The sequence below is a fragment of the Oncorhynchus nerka genome, linkage group LG24, assembly GCF_034236695.1.
Source record: "Oncorhynchus nerka isolate Pitt River linkage group LG24, Oner_Uvic_2.0, whole genome shotgun sequence".
NCBI classification, from domain to species: Eukaryota; Metazoa; Chordata; class Actinopteri; order Salmoniformes; family Salmonidae; genus Oncorhynchus; species Oncorhynchus nerka.
Genome location: NC_088419.1, coordinates 69,273,233 through 69,300,773, shown reverse-complemented (window position 1 = coordinate 69,300,773; position 27,541 = coordinate 69,273,233). Strand labels below are relative to the sequence as shown.

The 27,541-nt window shown below is 52.4% G+C and overlaps 1 protein-coding gene across 1 annotated transcript in view; it reads left to right on the top strand.

Moving 5' to 3' along the window:
- The window catches only part of LOC135564251 (cadherin-24-like), a 37,697-nt gene that overhangs the window by 8,405 nt on the left and 1,751 nt on the right, over nt 1-27,541 (top strand). The window contains exons 2-4 of the mRNA XM_065008516.1: nt 25,560-25,854; nt 25,977-26,096; nt 26,409-26,575. Of these exons, the coding sequence (XP_064864588.1) occupies nt 25,560-25,854; nt 25,977-26,096; nt 26,409-26,575 (582 nt within the window). The remainder of the gene's footprint in view (nt 1-25,559; nt 25,855-25,976; nt 26,097-26,408; nt 26,576-27,541) is intronic.

Sequence of the window (27,541 nt, the reverse complement as noted above, 5' to 3'; positions counted from 1 at the left end):
CTGTCAGAGAGAGAGGCACGTTCCCAGAGAGAGAGAGAGAAAACAGATGGGCAGATGGACTGTCAGAGAGAGAGGCACGTTCCCAGAGAGAGAGAGAGAGATGGACTGTCAAGAGAGAGGCAGATGGGCAGATGGACTGTCAGAGAGAGAGGCACGTTCCCAGAGAGAGAGAGAGAGAGAGAAACAGATGGGCAGATGGACTGTCAGAGAGAGAGGCACGTTCCCAGAGAGAGAGAGAAACAGATGGGCAGATGGACTGTCAGAGAGAGAGGCACGTTCCCAGAGAGAGAGAGAGAAACAGATGGGCAGATGGACTGTCAGAGAGAGAGGCACGTTCCCAGAGAGAGAGAGAGAAACAGATGGGCAGATGGACTGTCAGAGAGAGAGGCACGTTCCCAGAGAGAGAGAGAGAAACAGATGGGCAGATGGACTGTCAGAGAGAGAGGCACGTTCTCAGAGAGAGAGAGAGAGAGAGAAACAGATGGGCAGATGGACTGTCAGAGAGAGAGCACGTTCCCAGATGACTGTCAGAGAGACGTTCCCAGAGAGAGAGAGAGAGAAAGATGGGCAGATGGACTGTCAGAGAGAGAGGCACGTTCCCAGAGAGAGAGAGAAACAGATGGGCAGATGGACTGTCAGAGAGAGAGGCACGTTCCCAGAGAGAGAGAGAAACAGATGGGCAGATGGACTGTCAGAGAGAGAGGCACAGTTCCCAGAGAGAGAGAGAGAAAACAGATGGGCAGATGGACTGTCAGAGAGAGAGCACGTTCCCAGAGAGAGAGAGAGAAAACAGATGGGCAGATGGACTGTCAGAGAGAGAGGCACGTTCCCAGAGAGAGAGAGAGAAAACAGATGGGCAGATGGACTGTCAGAGAGAGAGGCACGTTCCCAGAGAGAGAGAGAGAAACAGATGGGCAGATGGACTGTCAGAGAGAGAGGCACAGATCCCAGATGAGAGAGAGAGAAACAGATGGGCAGATGGACTGTCAGAGAGAGAGGCACGTTCCCAGAGAGAGAGAGAGAGAGAAACAGATGGGCAGATGGACTGTCAGAGAGAGAGGCACGTTCCCAGAGAGAGAGAGAGAAACAGATGGGCAGATGGACTGTCAGAGAGAGAGGCACGTTCCCAGAGAGAGAGAGAAAACAGATGGGCAGATGGACTGTCAGAGAGAGAGGCACGTTCCCAGAGAGAGAGAAAACAGATGGGCAGATGGACTGTCAGAGAGAGAGGCACGTTCCCAGAGAGAGAGAGAGAGAGAAACAGATGGGCAGATGGACTGTCAGAGAGAGAGGCACGTTCCCAGAGAGAGAGAGAAAACAGATGGGCAGATGGACTGTCAGAGAGAGAGGCACGTTCCCAGAGAGAGAGAGAGAAACAGATGGGCAGATGGACTGTCAGAGAGAGAGGCACGTTCCCAGAGAGAGAGAGAAACAGATGGGAAGATGGACTGTCAGAGAGAGAGGCACGTTCCCAGAGAGAGAGAGAGAAACAGATGGGCAGATGGACTGTCAGAGAGAGAGGCACGTTCCCAGAGAGAGAGAGAGAAACAGATGGGCAGATGGACTGTCAGAGAGAGAGGCACGTTCCCAGAGAGAGAGAGAGATGGACTGTCAGACACGATGGGCAGATGGACTGTCAGAGAGAGAGGCACGTTCCCAGAGAGAGAGAGAAACAGATGGGCAGATGGACTGTCAGAGAGAGAGGCACGTTCCCAGAGAGAGAGAGAGAAACAGATGGGCAGATGGACTGTCAGAGAGAGAGGCACGTTCCCAGAGAGAGAGAGAAACAGATGGGCAGATGGACTGTCAGAGAGAGAGGCACGTTCCCAGAGAGAGAGAGAGAGAAACAGATGGGCAGATGGACTGTCAGAGAGAGAGGCACGTTCCCAGAGAGAGAGAGAAACAGATGGGCAGATGGACTGTCAGAGAGAGAGGCACGTTCCCAGAGAGAGAGAGAAGAAACAGATGGGCAGATGGACTGTCAGAGAGAGAGGCACGTTCCCAGAGAGAGAGAGAGAAACAGATGGGCAGATGGACTGTCAGAGAGAGAGGCACGTTCCCAGAGAGAGAGAGAGAAACAGATGGGCAGATGGACTGTCAGAGAGAGAGGCACGTTCCCAGAGAGAGAGAGAAACAGATGGGCAGATGGACTGTCAGAGAGAGAGGCAGAGAGAGAGAGAAACAGATGGGCAGATGGACTGTCAGAGAGAGAGAGAGAACAGATGGGCAGATGGACTGTCAGAGAGAGAGGCACGTTCCCAGAGAGAGAGAGAAACAGATGGGCAGATGGACTGTCAGAGAGAGAGAGCACGTTCCCAGAGAGAGAGAGAAACAGATGGGCAGATGGACTGTCAGAGAGAGAGGCACGTTCCCAGAGAGAGAGAGAAACAGATGGGCAGATGGACTGTCAGAGAGAGAGGCACGTTCCCAGAGAGAGAGAGAGAAACAGATGGGCAGATGGACTGTCAGAGAGAGAGGCACGTTCCCAGAGAGAGAGAGAGAGAAACAGATGGGCAGATGGACTGTCAGAGAGAGAGGCACGTTCCCAGAGAGAGAGAGAAACAGATGGGCAGATGGACTGTCAGAGAGAGAGGCACGTTCCCAGAGAGAGAGAGAAACAGATGGGCAGATGGACTGTCAGAGAGAGAGGCACGTTCCCAGAGAGAGAGAGAGAAACAGATGGGCAGATGGACTGTCAGAGAGAGAGGCACGTTCCCAGAGAGAGAGAGAGAGAGAACAGATGGGCAGATGGACTGTCAGAGAGAGAGGCACGTTCCCAGAGAGAGAGAGAAACAGATGGGCAGATGGACTGTCAGAGAGAGAGGCACGTTCCCAGAGAGAGAGAGAGAAACAGATGGGCAGATGGACTGTCAGAGAGAGAGGCACGTTCCCAGAGAGAGAGAGAAACAGATGGGCAGATGGACTGTCAGAGAGAGAGGCACGTTCCCAGAGAGAGAGAGAGAGAGAAACAGATGGGCAGATGGACTGTCAGAGAGAGAGGCACGTTCCCAGAGAGAGAGAGAGAGAAACAGATGGGCAGATGGACTGTCAGAGAGAGAGGCACGTTCCCAGAGAGAGAGAGAAACAGATGGGCAGATGGACTGTCAGAGAGAGTTCCCAGGCACGATTGGACCCAGAGAGAGAGAGAAACAGATGGGCAGATGGACTGTCAGAGAGAGAGGCACGTTCCCAGAGAGAGAGAGAAGAAACAGATGGGCAGATGGACTGTCAGAGAGAGAGGCACGTTCCCAGAGAGAGAGAGAAACAGATGGGCAGATGGACTGTCAGAGAGAGAGGCACGTTCCCAGAGAGAGAGAGAAACAGATGGGCAGATGGACTGTCAGAGAGAGAGGCACGTTCCCAGAGAGAGAGAGAAAACAGATGGGCAGATGGACTGTCAGAGAGAGAGGCACGTTCCCAGAGAGAGAGAGAAAAACAGATGGGCAGATGGACTGTCAGAGAGAGAGGCACGTTCCCAGAGAGAGAGAGAAACAGATGGGCAGATGGACTGTCAGAGAGAGAGGCACGTTCCCAGAGAGAGAGAGAAAACAGATGGGCAGATGGACTGTCAGAGAGAGAGGCACGTTCCCAGAGAGAGATGGAGATGGACTGTCAGAGAGAGAGGCACGATGGGGCAGATGGACTGTCAGAGAGAGAGGCACGTTCCCAGAGAGAGAGAGAAACAGATGGGCAGATGGACTGTCAGAGAGAGAGGCACGTTCCCAGAGAGAGAGAGAGAGAGAGAGAAACAGATGGGCAGATGGACTGTCAGAGAGAGAGGCACGTTCCCAGAGAGAGAGAGAGAGAGAAACAGATGGGCAGATGGACTGTCAGAGAGAGAGGCACGATTCCCAGAGAGAGAGAGAGAAAAACAGATGGGCAGATGGACTGTCAGAGAGAGAGGCACGTTCCCAGAGAGAGAGAGAAACAGATGGGCAGATGGACTGTCAGAGAGAGAGGCACGTTCCCAGAGAGAGAGAGAGAGAGAAACAGATGGGCAGATGGACTGTCAGAGAGAGAGGCACGTTCCCAGAGAGAGAGAGAAACAGATGGGCAGATGGACTGTCAGAGAGAGAGGCACGTTCCCAGAGAGAGAGAGAGAGAAACAGATGGGCAGATGGACTGTCAGAGAGAGAGGCACGTTCCCAGAGAGAGAGAGAAACAGATGGGCAGATGGACTGTCAGAGAGAGAGCACGTTCCCAGAGAGAGAGAGAGAAAAACAGATGGGCAGATGGACTGTCAGAGAGAGAGGCACGTTCCCAGAGAGAGAGAGAAACAGATGGGCAGATGGACTGTCAGAGAGAGAGGCACGTTCCCAGAGAGAGAGAGAGAGAAACAGATGGGCAGATGGACTGTCAGAGAGAGAGGCACGACTTCTGTCAGAGAGAGCCAGAGAGAGAGAAACAGATGGGCAGATGGACTGTCAGAGAGAGAGGCACGTTCCCAGAGAGAGAGAGAGAAACAGATGGGCAGATGGACTGTCAGAGAGAGAGAGAGAGCACGTTCTGTCAGAGAGAGAGAGAGAGAGAAGAAACAGATGGGCAGATGGACTGTCAGAGAGAGAGGCACGTTCCCAGAGAGAGAGAGAGAAACAGATGGGCAGATGGACTGTCAGAGAGAGAGGCACGTTCCCAGAGAGAGAGAGAGAAAACAGATGGGCAGATGGACTGTCAGAGAGAGAGGCACGTTCCCAGAGAGAGAGAAACAGATGGGCAGATGGACTGTCAGAGAGAGAGGCACGTTCCCAGAGAGAGAGAGAGAAACAGATGGGCAGATGGACTGTCAGAGAGAGAGGCACGTTCCCAGAGAGAGAGAGAAACAGATGGGCAGATGGACTGTCAGAGAGAGAGGCACGTTCCCAGAGAGAGAGAGAGAGAAACAGATGGGCAGATGGACTGTCAGAGAGAGAGGCACGTTCCCAGAGAGAGAGAGAAAACAGATGGGCAGATGGACTGTCAGAGAGAGAGGCACGTTCCCAGAGAGAGAGAGAAACAGATGGGCAGATGGACTGTCAGAGAGAGAGGCACGTTCCCAGAGAGAGAGAGAGAAACAGATGGGCAGATGGACTGTCAGAGAGAGAGGCACGTTCCCAGAGAGAGAGAGAGAGAAAACAGATGGGCAGATGGACTGTCAGAGAGAGAGGCACGTTCCCAGAGAGAGAGAGAAACAGATGGGCAGATGGACTGTCAGAGAGAGAGGCACGTTCCCAGAGAGAGAGAGAAACAGATGGGCAGATGGACTGTCAGAGAGAGAGGCACGTTCCCAGAGAGAGAGAGAAACAGATGGGCAGATGGACTGTCAGAGAGAGAGATGGGCAGATGGACTTCAGAGAGAGAGAGAGAGAAAACAGATGGGCAGATGGACTGTCAGAGAGAGAGAGATGGGCACGGACTTCCCAGAGAGAGAGAGAAACAGATGGGCAGATGGACTGTCAGAGAGAGAGGCACGTTCCCAGAGAGAGAGAGAGAAAAACAGATGGGCAGATGGACTGTCAGAGAGAGAGGCACGTTCCCAGAGAGAGAGAGAAAACAGATGGGCAGATGGACTGTCAGAGAGAGAGGCACGTTCCCAGAGAGAGAGAGAGAAACAGATGGGCAGATGGACTGTCAGAGAGAGAGGCACGTTTCCAGAGAGAGAGAGAGAGAAAACAGATGGGCAGATGGACTGTCAGAGAGAGAGGCACGTTCCCAGAGAGAGAGAGAGAAACAGATGGGCAGATGGACTGAGAGAGAGGCACGTTCCCAGAGAGAGAGAGAAACAGATGGGCAGATGGACTGTCAGAGAGAGAGGCACGTTCCCAGAGAGAGAGAGAAACAGATGGGCAGATGGACTGTCAGAGAGAGAGGCACGTTCCCAGAGAGAGAGAGAGAAACAGATGGGCAGATGGACTGTCAGAGAGAGAGGCACGTTCCCAGAGAGAGAGAGAGAAAAACAGATGGGCAGATGGACTGTCAGAGAGAGTCAGAGAGAGAGGCACGTTCCCAGAGAGAGAGAGAGAGAAAACAGATGGGCAGATGGACTGTCAGAGAGAGAGGCACGTTCCCAGAGAGAGAGAGAAACAGATGGGCAGATGGACTGTCAGAGAGAGAGGCACGTTCCCAGAGAGAGAGAGAGAGAAACAGATGGGCAGATGGACTGTCAGAGAGAGAGGCACGTTCCCAGAGAGAGAGAGAAAAACAGATGGGCAGATGGACTGTCAGAGAGAGTTCCCAGGCAGATGGACTGTCAGAGAGAGAGAGAGAGAAACAGATGGGCAGATGGACTGTCAGAGAGAGAGGCACGTTCCCAGAGAGAGAGAGAAAACAGATGGGCAGATGGACTGTCAGAGAGAGAGGCACGTTCCCAGAGAGAGAGAGAAACAGATGGGCAGATGGACTGTCAGAGAGAGAGGCACGTTCCCAGAGAGAGAGAGAGAAACAGATGGGCAGATGGACTGTCAGAGAGAGAGGCACGTTCCCAGAGAGAGAGAGAAACAGATGGGCAGATGGACTGTCAGAGAGAGAGGCACGTTCCCAGAGAGAGAGAGAGAAACAGATGGGCAGATGGACTGTCAGAGAGAGAGGCACGTTCCCAGAGAGAGAGAGAGAGAAAACAGATGGGCAGATGGACTGTCAGAGAGAGAGGCACGTTCCCAGAGAGAGAGAGAGAAAACAGATGGGCAGATGGACTGTCAGAGAGAGAGGCACGTTCCCAGAGAGAGAGAGAGAAAACAGATGGGCAGATGGACTGTCAGAGAGAGAGGCACGTTCCCAGAGAGAGAGAGAAACAGATGGGCAGATGGACTGTCAGAGAGAGAGGCACGTTCCCAGAGAGAGAGAGAAACAGATGGGCAGATGGACTGTCAGAGAGAGAGGCACGTGGACTCCCAGAGAGAGAGAAACAGATGGGCAGATGGACTGTCAGAGAGAGAGGCACGTTCCCAGAGAGAGAGAGAAACAGATGGGCAGATGGACTGTCAGAGAGAGATGGGCAGATGGACTGTCAGAGAGAGAGGCACGTTCCCAGAGAGAGAGAGAAACAGATGGGCAGATGGACTGTCAGAGAGAGAGGCACGTTCCCAGAGAGAGAGAGAGAAACAGATGGGCAGATGGACTGTCAGAGAGAGAGGCACGTTCCCAGAGAGAGAGAGAGAAAACAGATGGGCAGATGGACTGTCAGAGAGAGAGGCACGTTCCCAGAGAGAGAGAGAAACAGATGGGCAGATGGACTGTCAGAGAGAGAGGCACGTTCCCAGAGAGAGAGAGAAACAGATGGGCAGATGGACTGTCAGAGAGAGAGGCACGTTCCCAGAGAGAGAGAGAGAAAACAGATGGGCAGATGGACTGTCAGAGAGAGAGGCACGTTCCCAGAGAGAGAGAGAAACAGATGGGCAGATGGACTGTCAGAGAGAGAGGCACGTTCCCAGAGAGAGAGAGAAACAGATGGGCAGATGGACTGTCAGAGAGAGAGGCACGTTCCCAGAGAGAGAGAGAAAAACAGATGGGCAGATGGACTGTCAGAGAGAGAGGCACGTTCCCAGAGAGAGAGAGAAACAGATGGGCAGATGGACTGTCAGAGAGAGAGGCACGTTCCCAGAGAGAGAGAGAAACAGATGGGCAGATGGACTGTCAGAGAGAGAGGCACGTTCCCAGAGAGAGAGAGAAACAGATGGGCAGATGGACTGTCAGAGAGAGAGGCACGTTCCCAGAGAGAGAGAGAGAAACAGATGGGCAGATGGACTGTCAGAGAGAGAGGCACAGATGGACTGTCAGAGAGAGAGGCAGATGTTCAGAGAGAGAGAGAGAACAGATGGGCAGATGGACTGTCAGAGAGAGAGGCACGTTCCCAGAGAGAGAGAGAGAAACAGATGGGCAGATGGACTGTCAGAGAGAGAGGCACGTTCCCAGAGAGAGAGAGAGAGAAACAGATGGGCAGATGGACTGTCAGAGAGAGAGGCACGTTCCCAGAGAGAGAGAGAAACAGATGGGCAGATGGACTGTCAGAGAGAGAGGCACGTTCCCAGAGAGAGAGAGAGAAACAGATGGGCAGATGGACTGTCAGAGAGAGAGGCACGTTCCCAGAGAGAGAGAGAAAACAGATGGGCAGATGGACTGTCAGAGAGAGAGGCACGTTCCCAGAGAGAGAGAGAGAAAAACAGATGGGCAGATGGACTGTCAGAGAGAGAGGCACGTTCCCAGAGAGAGAGAGAAACAGATGGGCAGATGGACTGTCAGAGAGAGAGGCACGTTCCCAGAGAGAGAGAGAAACAGATGGGCAGATGGACTGTCAGAGAGAGAGGCACGTTCCCAGAGAGAGAGAGAAACAGATGGGCAGATGGACTGTCAGAGAGAGAGGCACGTTCCCAGAGAGAGAGAGAAAAAACAGATGGGCAGATGGACTGTCAGAGAGAGAGGCACGTTCCCAGAGAGAGAGAGAAACAGATGGGCAGATGGACTGTCAGAGAGAGAGGCACGTTCCCAGAGAGAGAGAGAAACAGATGGGCAGATGGACCCAGAGAGAGAGGCACGTTCCCAGAGAGAGAAAAACAGATGGGCAGATGGACTGTCAGAGAGAGAGGCACGTTCCCAGAGAGAGAGAGAAACAGATGGGCAGATGGACTGTCAGAGAGAGAGGCACGTTCCCAGAGAGAGAGAGAGAGAAACAGATGGGCAGATGGACTGTCAGAGAGAGAGGCACGTTCCCAGAGAGAGAGAGAGAGAAACAGATGGGCAGATGGACTGTCAGAGAGAGAGGCACGTTCCCAGAGAGAGAGAGAAACAGATGGGCAGATGGACTGTCAGAGAGAGAGGCACGTTCCCAGAGAGAGAGAGAGAAACAGATGGGCAGATGGACTGTCAGAGAGAGAGGCACGTTCCCAGAGAGAGAGAGAGAAGAAACAGATGGGCAGATGGACTGTCAGAGAGAGAGGCACGATCCCAGAGAGAGAGAGAAAGAAACAGATGGGCAGATGGACTGTCAGAGAGAGAGGCACGTTCCCAGAGAGAGAGAGAAACAGATGGGCAGATGGACTGTCAGAGAGAGAGGCACGTTCCCAGAGAGAGAGAGAAACAGATGGGCAGATGGACTGTCAGAGAGAGAGGCACGTTCCCAGAGAGAGAGAGAGAAACAGATGGGCAGATGGACTGTCAGAGAGAGAGGCACGTTCCCAGAGAGAGAGAGAAAACAGATGGGCAGATGGACTGTCAGAGAGAGAGGCACGTTCCCAGAGAGAGAGAGAAACAGATGGGCAGATGGACTGTCAGAGAGAGAGGCACGTTCCCAGAGAGAGAGAGAGAGAGAGAAACAGATGGGCAGATGGACTGTCAGAGAGAGAGGCACGTTCCCAGAGAGAGAGAGAAACAGATGGGCAGATGGACTGTCAGAGAGAGAGGCACGTTCCCAGAGAGAGAGAGAGAACAGATGGGCAGATGGACTGTCAGAGAGAGAGGCACGTTCCCAGAGAGAGAGAGAAACAGATGGGCAGATGGACTGTCAGAGAGAGAGGCACGTTCCCAGAGAGAGAGAGAGAAAACAGATGGGCAGATGGACTGTCAGAGAGAGAGGCACGTTCCCAGAGAGAGAGAGAAACAGATGGGCAGATGGACTGTCAGAGAGAGAGGCACGTTCCCAGAGAGAGAGAGAGAAACAGATGGGCAGATGGACTGTCAGAGAGAGAGGCACGTTCCCAGAGAGAGAGAAAACAGATGGGCAGATGGACTGTCAGAGAGAGAGGCACGTTCCCAGAGAGAGAGAGAGAAACAGATGGGCAGATGGACTGTCAGAGAGAGAGGCACGTTCCCAGAGAGAGAGAGAAACAGATGGGCAGATGGACTGTCAGAGAGAGAGGCACGCAGAGAGAGAGAAACAGATGGGCAGATGGACCAGAGAGAGAGAGAGAACAGATGGGCAGATGGACTGTCAGAGAGAGAGGCACGTTCCCAGAGAGAGAGAGAAAACAGATGGGCAGATGGACTGTCAGAGAGAGAGGCACGTTCCCAGAGAGAGAGAGAGAAACAGATGGGCAGATGGACTGTCAGAGAGAGAGGCACGTTCCCAGAGAGAGAGAGAGAAAACAGATGGGCAGATGGACTGTCAGAGAGAGAGGCACGTTCCCAGAGAGAGAGAGAAACAGATGGGCAGATGGACTGTCAGAGAGAGAGGCACGTTCCCAGAGAGAGAGAGAAACAGATGGGCAGATGGACTGTCAGAGAGAGAGAGGTTCCCAGAGAGAGAGAAACAGATGGGCAGATGGACTGTCAGAGAGAGAGAGAGAAACAGATGGGCAGATGGACTGTCAGAGAGAGAGGCACGTTCCCAGAGAGAGAGAGAACAGATGGGCAGATGGACTGTCAGAGAGAGAGGCACGTTCCCAGAGAGAGAGAGAAACAGATGGGCAGATGGACTGTCAGAGAGAGAGGCACGTTCCCAGAGAGAGAGAGAAACAGATGGGCAGATGGACTGTCAGAGAGAGAGGCACGTTCCCAGAGAGAGAGAGAAACAGATGGGCAGATGGACTGTCAGAGAGAGAGGCACGTTCCCAGAGAGAGAGAGAGAAAACAGATGGGCAGATGGACTGTCAGAGAGAGAGGCACGTTCCCAGAGAGAGAGAGAAACAGATGGGCAGATGGACTGTCAGAGAGAGAGGCAGATGTTCCCAGAGAGAGAGAGAGAGAGAAACAGATGGGCAGATGGACTGTCAGAGAGAGAGGCACGTTCCCAGAGAGAGAGAGAGAAACAGATGGGCAGATGGACTGTCAGAGAGAGAGGCACGTTCCCAGAGAGAGAGAGAGAAACAGATGGGCAGATGGACTGTCAGAGAGAGAGGCACGTTCCCAGAGAGAGAGAGAGAGAAACAGATGGGCAGATGGACTGTCAGAGAGAGAGGCACGTTCCCAGAGAGAGAGAGAAACAGATGGGCAGATGGACTGTCAGAGAGAGAGGCACGTTCCCAGAGAGAGAGAGAAACAGATGGGCAGATGGACTGTCAGAGAGTTCCCAGAGGCACAGATGGGCAGATGGACTGTCAGAGAGTTCCCAGAGAGAGAGAGAAAAACAGATGGGCAGATGGACTGTCAGAGAGAGAGGCACGTTCCCAGAGAGAGAGAGAAACAGATGGGCAGATGGACTGTCAGAGAGAGAGGCACGTTCCCAGAGAGAGAGAGAAACAGATGGGCAGATGGACTGTCAGAGAGAGAGGCACGTTCCCAGAGAGAGAGAGAAAACAGATGGGCAGATGGACTGTCAGAGAGAGAGGCACGTTCCCAGAGAGAGAGAGAAAAACAGATGGGCAGATGGACTGTCAGAGAGAGAGAGGCACGTTCCCAGAGAGAGAGAGAGAAACAGATGGGCAGATGGACTGTCAGAGAGAGAGGCACGTTCCCAGAGAGAGAGAGAGAAACAGATGGGCAGATGGACTGTCAGAGAGAGAGGCACGTTCCCAGAGAGAGAGAGAGAAACAGATGGGCAGATGGACTGTCAGAGAGAGAGGCACGTTCCCAGAGAGAGAGAGAAAACAGATGGGCAGATGGACTGTCAGAGAGAGAGGCACGTTCCCAGAGAGAGAGAGAAAACAGATGGGCAGATGGACTGTCAGAGAGAGAGGCACGTTCCCAGAGAGAGAGAGAAACAGATGGGCAGATGGACTGTCAGAGAGAGAGGCACGTTCCCAGAGAGAGAGAGAAACAGATGGGCAGATGGACTGTCAGAGAGAGAGGCACGTTCCCAGAGAGAGAGAGAGAAACAGATGGGCAGATGGACTGTCAGAGAGAGAGGCACGTTCCCAGAGAGAGAGAGAGAAAAACAGATGGGCAGATGGACTGTCAGAGAGAGAGGCACGTTCCCAGAGAGAGAGAGAAACAGATGGGCAGATGGACTGTCAGAGAGAGAGGCACGTTCCCAGAGAGAGAGAGAAACAGATGGGCAGATGGACTGTCAGAGAGAGAGGCACGTTCCCAGAGAGAGAGAGAAACAGATGGGCAGATGGACTGTCAGAGAGAGAGGCACGTTCCCAGAGAGAGAGAGAAACAGATGGGCAGATGGACTGTCAGAGAGAGAGGCACGTTCCCAGAGAGAGAGAGAAATGGACAGATGGGCAGATGGACTGTCAGAGAGAGAGGCACGTTCCCAGAGAGAGAGAGAGAGAAAACAGATGGGCAGATGGACTGTCAGAGAGAGAGGCACGTTCCCAGAGAGAGAGAGAAACAGATGGGCAGATGGACTGTCAGAGAGAGAGGCACGTTCCCAGAGAGAGAGAGAGAAACAGATGGGCAGATGGACTGTCAGAGAGAGAGGCACATTCCCAGAGAGAGAGAGAGAAGAAACAGATGGGCAGATGGACTGTCAGAGAGAGAGGCACGTTCCCAGAGAGAGAGAGAAACAGATGGGCAGATGGACTGTCAGAGAGAGAGGCACGTTCCCAGAGAGAGAGAGAGAAACAGATGGGCAGATGGACTGTCAGAGAGAGAGGCACGTTCCCAGAGAGAGAGAGAACAGATGGGCAATGGACTGTCAGAGAGAGAGGCACGTTCCCAGGGAGAGAGAGAAACAGATGGAGATGGACTGTCAGAGAGAGAGGCACGTTCCCAGAGAGAGAGAAAACAGATGGGCAGATGGACTGTCAGAGAGAGAGGCACGTTCCCAGAGAGAGAGAGAGAGAGAAACAGATGGGCAGATGGACTGTCAGAGAGAGAGGCACGTTCCCAGAGAGAGAGAGAAAACAGATGGGCAGATGGACTGTCAGAGAGAGAGGCACGTTCCCAGAGAGAGAGAGAGAAACAGATGGGCAGATGGACTGTCAGAGAGAGAGGCACGTTCCCAGAGAGAGAGAGAAACAGATGGGCAGATGGACTGTCAGAGAGAGAGGCACGTTTCCAGAGAGAGAGAGAGAAACAGATGGGCAGATGGACTGTCAGAGAGAGAGGCACGTTCCCAGAGAGAGAGAGAAACAGATGGGCAGATGGACTGTCAGAGAGAGAGGCACGTTCCCAGAGAGAGAGAGAAACAGATGGGCAGATGGACTGTCAGAGAGAGAGGCACGTTCCCAGAGAGAGAGAGAGAGAAACAGATGGGCAGATGGACTGTCAGAGAGAGAGGCACGTTCCCAGAGAGAGAGAGAAACAGATGGGCAGATGGACTGTCAGAGAGAGAGGCACGTTCCCAGAGAGAGAGAGAGAGAAACAGATGGGCAGATGGACTGTCAGAGAGAGAGGCACGTTCCCAGAGAGAGAGAGAAACAGATGGGCAGATGGACTGTCAGAGAGAGAGGCACGTTCCCAGAGAGAGAGAGAAACAGATGGGCAGATGGACTGTCAGAGAGAGAGGCACGTTCCCAGAGAGAGAGATGAGATGGACTGAGAGAAACAGATGGGCAGATGGACTGTCAGAGAGAGAGGCACGTTCCCAGAGAGAGAGAGAAACAGATGGGCAGATGGACTGTCAGAGAGAGAGGCACGTTCCCAGAGAGAGAGAGAAAAAACAGATGGGCAGATGGACTGTCAGAGAGAGAGGCACGTTCCCAGAGAGAGAGAGAGAAAACAGATGGGCAGATGGACTGTCAGAGAGAGAGGCACATTCCCAGAGAGAGAGAGAAACAGATGGGCAGATGGACTGTCAGAGAGAGAGGCATGTTCCCAGAGAGGGAGAGAAACAGATGGGCAGATGGACTGTCAGAGAGAGAGGCACGTTCCCAGAGAGAGAGAGAGAAACAGATGGGCAGATGGACTGTCAGAGAGAGAGGCACGTTCCCAGAGAGAGAGAGAAACAGATGGGCAGATGGACTGTCAGAGAGAGAGGCACGTTCCCAGAGAGAGAGAGAGAAACAGATGGGCAGATGGACTGTCAGAGAGAGAGGCACGTTCCCAGAGAGAGAGAGAGAGAGAAGAAACAGATGGGCAGATGGACTGTCAGAGAGAGAGGGCACGTTCCCAGAGAGAGAGAGAAACAGATGGGCAGATGGACTGTCAGAGAGAGAGGCACGTTCCCAGAGAGAGAGAGAAAAACAGATGGGCAGATGGACTGTCAGAGAGAGAGGCACGTTCCCAGAGAGAGAGAGAAACAGATGGGCAGATGGACTGTCAGAGAGAGAGGCACGTTCCCAGAGAGAGAGAGAGAAACAGATGGGCAGATGGACTGTCAGAGAGAGAGGCACGTTCCCAGAGACAGAGAGAAACAGATGGGCAGATGGACTGTCAGAGAGAGAGGCACGTTCCCAAAGAGAGAGAGAAACAGATGGGCAGATGGACTGTCAGAGAGAGAGGCACGTTCCCAGAGAGAGAGAGAGAGAGAAACAGATGGGCAGATGGACTGTCAGAGAGAGAGGCACGTTCCCAGAGAGAGAGAGAAACAGATGGGCAGATGGACTGTCAGAGAGAGAGGCACGTTCCCAGAGAGAGAGAGAAACAGATGGGCAGATGGACTGTCAGAGAGAGAGGCACGTTCCCAGAGAGAGAGAGAAACAGATGGGCAGATGGACTGTCAGAGAGAGAGGCACGTTCCCAGAGAGAGAGAGAAAACAGATGGGCAGATGGACTGTCAGAGAGAGAGGCACGTTCCCAGAGAGAGAGAGATGGGCAGATGGACTGAGAGAGAGAAAGAGAGAGAGAGAAACAGATGGGCAGATGGACTGTCAGAGAGAGAGGCACGTTCCCAGAGAGAGAGAGAGAAAAACAGATGGGCAGATGGACTGTCAGAGAGAGAGGCACGTTCCCAGAGAGAGAGAGAAACAGATGGGCAGATGGACTGTCAGAGAGAGAGGCACGTTCCCAGAGAGAGAGAGAGAAACAGATGGGCAGATGGACTGTCAGAGAGAGAGGCACGTTCCCAGAGAGAGAGAGAAACAGATGGGCAGATGGACTGTCAGAGAGAGAGCACGTTCCCAGAGAGAGAGAGAGAGAAACAGATGGGCAGATGGACTGTCAGAGAGAGAGGCACGTTCCCAGAGAGAGAGAAGACAGATGGGCAGATGGACTGTCAGAGAGAGAGGCACGTTCCCAGAGAGAGAGAGAAACAGATGGGCAGATGGACTGTCAGAGAGAGAGGCACGTTCCCAGAGAGAGAGAGAAACAGATGGGCAGATGGACTGTCAGAGAGAGAGGCACGTTCCCAGAGAGAGAGAGAGAACAGATGGGCAGATGGACTGTCAGAGAGAGAGGCACGTTCCCAGAGAGAGAGAGAAAAACAGATGGGCAGATGGACTGTCAGAGAGAGAGGCACGTTCCCAGAGAGAGAGAGAGAAACAGATGGGCAGATGGACTGTCAGAGAGAGAGGCACGTTCCCAGAGAGAGAGAGAAAACAGATGGGCAGATGGACTGTCAGAGAGAGAGGCACGTTCCCAGAGAGAGAGAGAGAGAAACAGATGGGCAGATGGACTGTCAGAGAGAGAGGCACGTTCCCAGAGAGAGAGAGAAACAGATGGGCAGATGGACTGTCAGAGAGAGAGGCACGTTCCCAGAGAGAGAGAGAGAACAGATGGGCAGATGGACTGTCAGAGAGAGAGGCACGTTCCCAGAGAGAGAGAGAAACAGATGGGCAGATGGACTGTCAGAGAGAGAGGCACGTTCCCAGAGAGAGAGAGAAAAACAGATGGGCAGATGGACTGTCAGAGAGAGAGGCACGTTCCCAGAGAGAGAGAGAAACAGATGGGCAGATGGACTGTCAGAGAGAGAGGCACGTTCCCAGAGAGAGAGAGAAACAGATGGGCAGATGGACTGTCAGAGAGAGAGGCACGTTCCCAGAGAGAGAGAGAAACAGATGGGCAGATGGACTGTCAGAGAGAGAGGCACGTTCCCAGAGAGAGAGAGAGAGAAACAGATGGGCAGATGGACTGTCAGAGAGAGAGGCACGTTCCCAGAGAGAGAGAGAAACAGATGGGCAGATGGACTGTCAGAGAGAGAGAGCACGTGGACTCCCAGAGAGAGAGAGAGAAACAGATGGGCAGATGGACTGTCAGAGAGAGAGGCACGTTCCCAGAGAGAGAGAGAAACAGATGGGCAGATGGACTGTCAGAGAGAGAGGCACGTTCCCAGAGAGAGAGAGAGAAACAGATGGGCAGATGGACTGTCAGAGAGAGAGGCACGTTCCCAGAGAGAGAGAGAAACAGATGGGCAGATGGACTGTCAGAGAGAGAGGCACGTTCCAGAGAGAGAGAGAGAAACAGATGGGCAGATGGACTGTCAGAGAGAGAGGCACGTTCCCAGAGAGAGAGAGAGAGAAACAGATGGGCAGATGGACTGTCAGAGAGAGAGGCACGTTCCCAGAGAGAGAGAGAGAAACAGATGGGCAGATGGACTGTCAGAGAGAGAGAGGCACGTTCCCAGAGAGAGAGAGAGAGAAACAGATGGGCAGATGGACTGTCAGAGAGAGAGGCACGTTCCCAGAGAGAGAGAGAGAAACAGATGGGCAGATGGACTGTCAGAGAGAGAGGCACGTTCCCAGAGAGAGAGAGAGAGAAACAGATGGGCAGATGGACTGTCAGAGAGAGAGGAACGTTCCCAGAGAGAGAGAGAAACAGATGGGCAGATGGACTGTCAGGGAGAGAGGCACGTTCCCAGAGAGAGAGAGAAACAGATGGGCAAATGGACTGTCAGAGAGAGAGGCACGTTCCCAGAGAGAGAGAGAGAGAGAGAAACAGATGGGCAGATGGACTGTCAGAGAGAGAGGCACGTTCCCAGAGAGAGAGAGAAACAGATGGGCAGATGGACTGTCAGAGAGAGAGGCACGTTCCCAGAGAGAGAGAGAAACAGATGGGCAGATGGACTGTCAGAGAGAGAGGCACGTTCCCAGAGAGAGAGAGAGAAACAGATGGGCAGATGGACTGTCAGAGAGAGAGGCACGTTCCCAGAGAGAGAGAGAGAGAAACAGATGGGCAGATGGACTGTCAGAGAGAGAGGCACGTTCCCAGAGAGAGAGAGAAACAGATGGGCAGATGGACTGTCAGAGAGAGAGGCATGTTCCCAGAGAGGGAGAGAAACAGATGGGCAGATGGACTGTCAGAGAGAGAGGCACGTTCCCAGAGAGAGAGAGAAACAGATGGGCAGATGGACTGTCAGAGAGAGAGGCACGTTCCCAGAGAGAGAGAGAGAGAAACAGATGGGCAGATGGACTGTCAGAGAGAGAGGCACGTTCCCAGAGAGAGAGAGAAACAGATGGGCAGATGGACTGTCAGAGAGAGAGGCACGTTCCCAGAGAGAGAGAGAGAGAGAAACAGATGGGCAGATGGACTGTCAGAGAGAGAGGCACGTTCCCAGAGAGAGAGAGAAACAGATGGGCAGATGGACTGTCAGAGAGAGAGGCACGTTCCCAGAGAGAGAGAGAGAGAAACAGATGGGCAGATGGACTGTCAGAGAGAGAGGCACATTCCCAGAGAGAGAGAGAAACAGATGGGCAGATGGACTGTCAGAGAGAGAGGCACGTTCCCAGAGAGAGAGAGAAACAGATGGGCAGATGGACTGTCAGAGAGAGAGGCACGTTCCCAGAGAGAGAGAGAAAAAACAGATGGGCAGATGGACTGTCAGAGAGAGAGGCACGTTCCCAGAGAGAGAGAGAGAGAAACAGATGGGCAGATGGACTGTCAGAGAGAGAGGCACGTTCCCAGAGAGAGAGAGAGAAACAGATGGGCAGATGGACTGTCAGAGAGAGAGGCACGTTCCCAGAGAGAGAGAGAGAGAAACAGATGGGCAGATGGACTGTCAGAGAGAGAGGCACGTTCCCAGAGAGAGAGAGAAACAGATGGGCAGATGGACTGTCAGAGAGAGAGGCACGTTCCCAGAGAGAGAGAGAGAGAAACAGATGGGCAGATGGACTGTCAGAGAGAGAGGCACGTTCCCAGAGAGAGAGAGAAACAGATGGGCAGATGGACTGTCAGAGAGAGAGGCACGTTCCCAGAGAGAGAGAGAGAAACAGATGGGCAGATGGACTGTCAGAGAGAGAGGCACGTTCCCAGAGAGAGAGAGAAACAGATGGGCAGATGGACTGTCAGAGAGAGAGGCACGTTCCCAGAGAGAGAGAGAGAAACAGATGGGCAGATGGACTGTCAGAGAGAGAGAGGCACGTTCCCAGAGAGAGAGAGAGAGAAACAGATGGGCAGATGGACTGTCAGAGAGAGAGGCACGTTCCCAGAGAGAGAGAGAGAAACAGATGGGCAGATGGACTGTCAGAGAGAGAGGCACGTTCCCAGAGAGAGAGAGAGAGAAACAGATGGGCAGATGGACTGTCAGAGAGAGAGGCACGTTCCCAGAGAGAGAGAGAAACAGATGGGCAGATGGACTGTCAGGGAGAGAGGCACGTTCCCAGAGAGAGAGAGAAACAGATGGGCAGATGGACTGTCAGAGAGAGAGGCACGTTCCCAGAGAGAGAGAGAGAGAGAAACAGATGGGCAGATGGACTGTCAGAGAGAGAGGCACGTTCCCAGAGAGAGAGAGAAAACAGATGGGCAGATGGACTGTCAGAGAGAGAGGCACGTTCCCAGAGAGAGAGAGAGAGAGAAACAGATGGGCAGATGGACTGTCAGAGAGAGAGGCACGTTCCCAGAGAGAGAGAGAAACAGATGGGCAGATGGACTGTCAGAGAGAGAGGCACGTTCCCAGAGAGAGAGAGAGAGAAACAGATGGGCAGATGGACTGTCAGAGAGAGAGGCACATTCCCAGAGAGAGAGAGAAACAGATGGGCAGATGGACTGTCAGAGAGAGAGGCACGTTCCCAGAGAGAGAGAGAAACAGATGGGCAGATGGACTGTCAGAGAGAGAGGCACGTTCCCAGAGAGAGAGAGAGAAACAGATGGGCAGATGGACTGTCAGAGAGAGAGGCACGTTCCCAGAGAGAGAGAGAAACAGATGGGCAGATGGACTGTCAGAGAGAGAGGCACGTTCCCAGAGAGAGAGAGAAACAGATGGGCAGATGGACTGTCAGAGAGAGAGGCACGTTCCCAGAGAGAGAGAGAGAGAAACAGATGGGCAGATGGACTGTCAGAGAGAGAGGCACGTTCCCAGAGAGAGAGAAACAGATGGGCAGATGGACTGTCAGAGAGAGAGGCACGTTCCCAGAGAGAGAGAGAGAGAAACAGATGGGCAGATGGACTGTCAGAGAGAGAGGCACGTTCCCAGAGAGAGAGAGAAACAGATGGGCAGATGGACTGTCAGAGAGAGAGGCACGTTTCCAGAGAGAGAGAGAGAGAAACAGATGGGCAGATGGACTGTCAGAGAGAGAGACACGTTCCCAGAGAGAGAGAGAAACAGATGGGCAGATGGACTGTCAGAGAGAGAGGCACGTTCCCAGAGAGAGAGAGAGAAACAGATGGGCAGATGGACTGTCAGAGAGAGAGAGAGAGAGAGAAACACGTTCTGTCAGAGAGAGAGAGAGAGAAACAGATGGGCAGATGGACTGTCAGAGAGAGAGGCACGTTCCCAGAGAGAGAGAGAGAAACAGATGGGCAGATGGACTGTCAGAGAGAGAGGCACGTTCCCAGAGAGAGAGAGAGAAACAGATGGGCAGATGGACTGTCAGAGAGAGAGGCACGTTCCCAGAGAGAGAGAGAAACAGATGGGCAGATGGACTGTCAGGGAGAGAGGCACGTTCCCAGAGAGAGAGAGAAACAGATGGGCAAATGGACTGTCAGAGAGAGAGGCACGTTCCCAGAGAGAGAGAGAGAGAGAGAAACAGATGGGCAGATGGACTGTCAGAGAGAGAGGCACGTTCCCAGAGAGAGAGAGAAACAGATGGGCAGATGGACTGTCAGAGAGAGAGAGGCACGTTCCCAGAGAGAGAGAGAGAGAGAAACAGATGGGCAGATGGACTGTCAGAGAGAGAGGCACGTTCCCAGAGAGAGAGAGAGAAACAGATGGGCAGATGGACTGTCAGGAGAGAGAGGCACGTTCCCAGAGAGAGAGAGAGAAACAGATGGGCAGATGGACTGTCAGAGAGAGAGGCACGTTCCCAGAGAGAGAGAGAAACAGATGGGCAGATGGACTGTCAGAGAGAGAGGCACGTTCCCAGAGAGAGAGAGAGAAACAGATGGGCAGATGGACTGTCAGAGAGAGAGGCACGTTCCCAGAGAGAGAGAGAGAGAGAAACAGATGGGCAGATGGACTGTCAGAGAGAGAGGCACGTTCCCAGAGAGAGAGAGAAACAGATGGGCAGATGGACTGTCAGAGAGAGAGGCACGTTCCCAGAGAGAGAGAGAAACAGATGGCAGATGGACTGTCAGAGAGAGAGAGCACGTTCCCAGAGAGAGAGAGAAACAGATGGGCAGATGGACTGTCAGAGAGAGAGCACGTTCCCAGAGAGAGAGAGAGAGAAACAGATGGGCAGATGGACTGTCAGAGAGAGAGGCACGTTCCCAGAGAGAGAGAGAAACAGATGGGCAGATGGACTGTCAGAGAGAGAGGCACGTTCCCAGAGAGGGAGAGAAACAGATGGGCAGATGGACTGTCAGAGAGAGAGGCACGTTCCCAGAGAGAGAGAGAAACAGATGGGCAGATGGACTGTCAGAGAGAGAGGCACGTTCCCAGAGAGAGAGAGAGAGAAACAGATGGGCAGATGGACTGTCAGAGAGAGAGGCACGTTCCCAGAGAGAGAGAGAAACAGATGGGCAGATGGACTGTCAGAGAGAGAGGCACGTTCCCAGAGAGAGAGAGAAACAGATGGGCAGATGGACTGTCAGAGAGAGATGCACGTTCCCAGAGAGAGAGAGAAACAGATGGGCAGATGGACTGTCAGAGAGAGAGGCACGTTCCCAGAGAGAGAGAGAGAGAAACAGATGGGCAGATGGACTGTCAGAGAGAGAGAGGCACGTTCCCAGAGAGAGAGAGAAACAGATGGGCAGATGGACTGTCAGAGAGAGAGGCACGTTCCCAGAGAGGGAGAGAAACAGATGGGCAGATGGACTGTCAGAGAGAGAGGCACGTTCCCAGAGAGAGAGAGAAACAGATGGGCAGATGCACTGTCAGAGAGAGAGGCACGTTCCCAGAGAGAGAGAGAGAGAGAGAAACAGATGGGCAGATGGACTGTCAGAGAGAGAGGCACGTTCCCAGAGAGAGAGAGAGAGAAACAGATGGGCAGATGGACTGTCAGAGAGAGAGGCACGTTCCCAGAGAGAGAGAGAGAGAGAAACAGATGGGCAGATGGACTGTCAGAGAGAGAGGCACGTTCCCAGAGAGAGAGAGAAACAGATGGGCAGATGGACTGTCAGAGAGAGAGGCACGTTCCCAGAGAGAGAGAGAGAAACAGATGGGCAGATGGACTGTCAGAGAGAGAGGCACGTTCCCAGAGAGAGAGAGAAACAGATGGGCAGATGGACTGTCAGAGAGAGAGGCACGTTCCCAGAGAGAGAGAGAAACAGATTGGCAGATGGACTGTCAGAGAGAGAGGCACGTTTCCAGAGAGAGAGAGAAACAGATGGGCAGATGGACTGTCAGAGAGAGAGGCACGTTCCCAGAGAGAGAGAGAAACAGATGGGCAGATGGACTGTCAGAGAGAGAGGCACGTTCCCAGAGAGAGAGAGAGAAACAGATGGGCAGATGGACTGTCAGAGAGAGAGGCACGTTCCCAGAGAGAGAGAGAGAGAAACAGATGGGCAGATGGACTGTCAGAGAGAGAGGCACGTTCCCAGAGAGAGAGAGAGAAACAGATGGGCAGATGGACTGTCAGAGAGAGAGGCACGTTCCCAGAGAGAGAGAGAGAAACAGATGGGCAGATGGACTGTCAGAGAGAGAGGCCCGTTCCCAGAGAGAGAGAGAGAAACAGATGGGCAGATGGACTGTCAGAGAGAGAGGCACGTTCCCAGAGAGAGAGAGAGAAACAGATGGGCAGATGGACTGTCAGAGAGAGAGGCACGTTCCCAGAGAGAGAGAGAAACAGATGGGCAGATGGACTGTCAGAGAGAGAGGCACGTTCCCAGAGAGAGAGAGAGAAACAGATGGGCAGATGGACTGTCAGAGAGAGAGGCACGTTCCCAGAGAGAGAGAGAGAGAAACAGATGGGCAGATGGACTGTCAGAGAGAGAGGCACGTTCCCAGAGAGAGAGAGAGAAACAGATGGGCAGATGGACTGTCAGAGAGAGAGGCACGTTCCCAGAGAGAGAGAGAGAGAGAGAAACAGATGGGCAGATGGACTGTCAGAGAGAGAGGCACGTTCCCAGAGAGAGAGAGAAACAGATGGGCAGATGGACTGTCAGAGAGAGAGGCACGTTCCCAGAGAGAGAGAGAAACAGATGTGCAGATGGACTGTCAGAGAGAGAGGCACGTTCCCAGAGAGAGAGAGAAACAGATGGGCAGATGGACTGTCAGAGAGAGAGGCACGTTCCCAGAGAGAGAGAGAGAGAGAAACAGATGGGCAGATGGACTGTCAGAGAGAGATAGAAACAGATGTGTAGATGGACTGTCAGAGAGAGAGGCACGTTCCCAGAGAGAGAGAGAAACAGATGTGCAGATGGACTGTCAGAGAGAGAGGCACGTTCCCAGAGAGAGAGAGAAACAGATGGGCAGATGGACTGTCAGAGAGAGAGGCACGTTCCCAGAGAGAGAGAGAGAGAGAAACAGATGGGCAGATGGACTGTCAGAGAGAGATAGAAACAGATGTGTAGATGGACTGTCAGAGAGAGAGGCACGTTCCCAGAGAGAGAGAGAAACAGATGGGCAGATGGACTGTCAGAGAGAGAGGCACGTTCCCAGAGAGAGAGAGAAACAGATGGGCAGATGGACTGTCAGAGAGAGAGGCAGGTTCCCAGAGAGAGAGAGAGAGAAACAGATGGGCAGATGGACTGTCAGAGAGAGAGGCACGTTCCCAGAGAGAGAGAGAAACAGATGGGCAGATGGACTGTCAGAGAGAGAGGCACGTTCCCAGAGAGAGAGAGAGAGAGAAACAGATGGGCAGATGGACTGTCAGAGAGAGAGGCACGTTCCCAGAGAGAGAGAGAAACAGATGGGCAGATGGACTGTCAGAGAGAGAGGCACGTTCCCAGAGAGAGAGAGAAACAGATGGGCAGATGGACTGTCAGAGAGAGAGGCACGTTCCCAGAGAGAGAGAGAGAGAGAGAAACAGATGGGCAGATGGACTGTCAGAGAGAGAGGCATGTTCCCAGAGAGAGAGAGAAACAGATGGGCAGATGGACTGTCAGAGAGAGAGGCACGTTCCCAGAGAGAGAGAGAGAAACAGATGGGCAGATGGACTGTCAGAGAGAGAGGCACGTTCCCAGAGAGAGAGAGAGAAACAGATGGGCAGATGGACTGTCAGGAGAGAGAGGCACGTTCCCAGAGAGAGAGAGAGAAACAGATGGGCAGATGGACTGTCAGAGAGAGAGGCACGTTCCCAGAGAGAGAGAGAAACAGATGGGCAGATGGACTGTCAGAGAGAGAGGCACGTTCCCAGAGAGAGAGAGAGAAACAGATGGGCAGATGGACTGTCAGAGAGAGCGGCACGTTCCCAGAGAGAGAGAGAGAGAAACAGATGGGCAGATGGACTGTCAGAGAGAGAGGCACGTTCCCAGAGAGAGAGAGAAACAGATGGGCAGATGGACTGTCAGAGAGAGAGGCACGTTCCCAGAGAGAGAGAGAGAAACAGATGGGCAGATGGACTGTCAGAGAGAGAGGCACGTTCCCAGAGAGAGAGAGAGAAACAGATGGGCAGATGGACTATCAGAGAGAGAGGCACGTTCCCAGAGAGAGAGAGAGAGAAACAGATGGGCAGATGGACTGTCAGAGAGGAGGCACGTTCCCAGAGAGAGAGAGAAAACAGATGGGCAGATGGACTGTCAGAGAGAGAGGCACGTTCCCAGAGAGAGAGAGAGAAACAGATGGGCAGATGGACTGTCAGAGAGAGAGGCACGTTCCCAGAGAGAGAGAGAGAGAAACAGATGGGCAGATGGACTGTCAGAGAGAGAGGCACGTTCCCAGAGAGAGAGAGAAACAGATGGGCAGATGGACTGTCAGAGAGAGAGGCACGTTCCCAGAGAGAGAGAGAAACAGATGGGCAGATGGACTGTCAGAGAGAGAGGCACGTTCCCAGAGAGAGAGAAACAGATGGGCAGATGGACTGTCAGAGAGAGAGGCACGTTCCCAGAGAGAGAGAGAGAGAGAAACAGATGGGCAGATGGACTGTCAGAGAGAGAGGCACGTTCCCAGAGAGAGAGAGAGAAACAGATGGGCAGATGGACTGTCAGAGAGAGAGGCACGTTCCCAGAGAGAGAGAGAAACAGATGGGCAGATGGACTGTCAGAGAGAGAGGCACGTTCCCAGAGAGAGCGAGAGAAACAGATGGGCAGATGGACTATCAGAGAGAGAGGCACGTTCCCAGAGAGAGAGAGAGAGAAACAGATGGGCAGATGGACTGTCAGAGAGGGAGGCACGTTCCCAGAGAGAGAGAGAGAAACAGATGGGCAGATGGACTGTCAGAGAGAGAGGCACGTTCCCAGAGAGAGAGAGAAACAGATGGGCAGATGGACTGTCAGAGAGAGAGGCACGTTCCCAGAGAGAGAGAGAGAGAAACAGATGGGCAGATGGACTGTCAGAGAGAGAGGCACGTTCCCAGAGAGAGAGAGAAACAGATGGGCAGATGGACTGTCAGAGAGAGAGGCACGTTCCCAGAGAGAGAGAGAGAAACAGATGGGCAGATGGACTGTCAGAGAGAGAGGCACGTTCCCAGAGAGAGAGAAACAGATGGGCAGATGGACTGTCAGAGAGAGAGGCACGTTCCCAGAGAGAGAGAGAGAGAGAAACAGATGGGCAGATGGACTGTCAGAGAGAGAGGCACGTTCCCAGAGAGAGAGAGAGAAACAGATGGGCAGATGGACTGTCAGAGAGAGAGGCACGTTCCCAGAGAGAGAGAGAGAGAGGGTGACAGAAAAACAAAGTTAAGGGGAGATACAGAGACAAGCAAACAGATGGATTCAGAGAGGGAAAGGAAACAGACAGATGGATTCAGAGAGGGAAAGGAAACAGACCGATGGATTCAGAGAGGGAAAGGAAACAGACAGATGGATTCAGAGAGGGAAAGGAAACAGACAGATGGATTCAGAGAGGGAAAGGAAACAGACAGATGGATTCAGAGAGGGAAAGGAAACAGACAGATGGATTCAGAGAGGGAAAGGAAACAGACAGATGGATTCAGAGAGGGAAAGGAAACAGACAGATGGACAGAACCTAACAGAACAGAAGACAGAAAGAGCGACACATGCAGATAGACACATTGGGCTGTCAGTGTTCTGTGTGAGCAGGACATTTGGGTCCACTGTCCACAGTCATGTACTTTCACCCCCTAACAATCCCACAGTGGCCTGCTTGGTCCAATGAGTTAATTAGCGGTACGCATCAGTACTCATTCAGCTCCCCTCTGTCCCTTTCACACCTGGTGCCATTCAATTCACACTCACTGAATACCACATCTTGAGCTTGATTCAATCGCTCATTTCACAATCACATGTTTTTGTTTAGGTTGATGATACATGGCGCTGATGAGGGATGCATTGTCTGTGTCAGTGGTGGCTCGGACACAATATATCAAAAGCATCAGTTAAACTATAAACTCTGGCGTTTTAGAGAATGACTTAATTTTTTTATGACTTTATTTTCTGTCCATACCCATCTCCTCCAGCTGCACACAGACATGGACAGGGGCGATGGGCGTACTAAGTACATATTAGAAGGAGAAGGGGTGGGGTCTGTGTTTGTCATCGACGGGAACACAGGAAACATCCACGTCACCAAGTCCCTGGACCGAGAGGACAAGGACCAGTACCGCCTGATTGCTACAGCAATCAACCGCCAGACAGGCCGTGCCCTCGAACCCTCGTCCACGTTCATCATCAGAGTTCAGGATATCAACGACAACCCACCTGTCTTCCAGAATGAGCCCTACACCGCCACTGTGCCCGAGATGGCCAATATAGGTACTACATGTGACTGCCAGGTCTCCGGTCCTGATCTGTGGTTTACATTACAGTCTGGTCAGGCTATCTCAAGGGCTTATTTCTCATTCCTGTAGTCTCACCACTCCATCTCTCTCTAACAGGTACATCCATAATCCAGGTGACAGCCACGGATGCAGACGACCCTACGTATGGTAACAGTGCCAGGCTGGTGTATGCTGTGACCCAGGGCCAGCAGTATTTCTCTGTGGATCCTCAGACAGGTCTGATAGGCCTATAATACACACTCCTATCAAGCTATGTGTTATATGCCATTTGATAGCCATGATGATGAACAGACTACAGTATGCCCATGTGATCTGTAAAGATACAACATTGTGCACTTCTGTTTGTCTGTATGTACAGCCATAGACAGTCTACAGGTATTCTATGTACATAAAAGCTTGTGACATAGCGATATGTGATATTAAAGCAGATAACTCATCCTGGTACAGTCTGCTTGCCCCTTTAGCTGTCCTTGTCATTGTAATGGGGTAATTTACGGTCCTATGTCCTCTCCTTTTCCTCTCTGCCAGGTGTCCTACGTACTGCTGTAACTGACATGGACAGGGAGAGTCAGGACACCTATCTGGTAGTACTTGAGGCCAAAGACATGGGGGGGCACCTGGGGGGGATGTCAGGGACGACCACAGTCACTGTGAGGCTGAGTGATGTCAACGACAACCCCCTCACTTCAGAAAGAGTGAGCAACATTACTGTTACTGTTTTGTTATTGGCATATGTCATGTATTACCGCCTAGTAATGCTCCATTTGTGTGTGTGTGTGTGTGTGATTAGAGTGATGAAATACCTTGTACTGTGGCACTTGTGATGGTGCACTGATCTCTCTGCTGCTAAGTGCACCTTTAGGGTGTCCTCTGCCAGGGTTGTCACACAGCAGCTGTGAGAAGAGACTACTGTGCTAATAGTTGATTTTGATTTCATTTTAGGCAGTGTTGCTTGATATGTGCATGTGGCTCTTCCTTCATCATTGAATACATTCCATGAATGAGCTGCTTACCTCTTCATCATCATCATCACGATCGTATGCATCATCATTATTATTATCATTGTCATCAATCTGAATGAATATCATCTTGAGATTGCTCTATTAGGGTCCTCAACAGCACTAAGCTAGCTCTTCATGAACAACAGTGAAAGATAATGTCAGTCTTTTCTTATCCAAGCGCTTCTACATTCTATTCTATTAATATTTCATCTAAAGTTCAGTCGTTTCTGCTCCAATAGACAATAAAATCACTGCCAAATATAATGCTCTGAGACACAATACATTCCTCTATACTGTGTCCCTATTTTTCTGACTTTCCTTCTACTCTCCTGCTGTCCATCTACTCTCCCTCCACTTATCATTACTGTAAACATTTTCCCTGAGGACTACTGGATGACTACTCTATCATTTTGTGGTCTAAACGGTATGTTTAGTTAGTCCATGCCTGTCACTCATCTGTGTGGTCTCGCTCTCTCTCTCTCTCTCTTTCTCTCTCGCTCTCTCTCTCTCTCTCGCTCTTTCTTTCTCTCTCTCTGTCTGTTTGTCTGTAGGTGCCTGGTCGTTCTCTATCTCTGAGCTGGCAGCACCAGGGGTGGAGGTGGGTCGCCTCTCAGCAACAGATGCTGATCTGGGAGATAATGCCATGCTGGAATATACCAT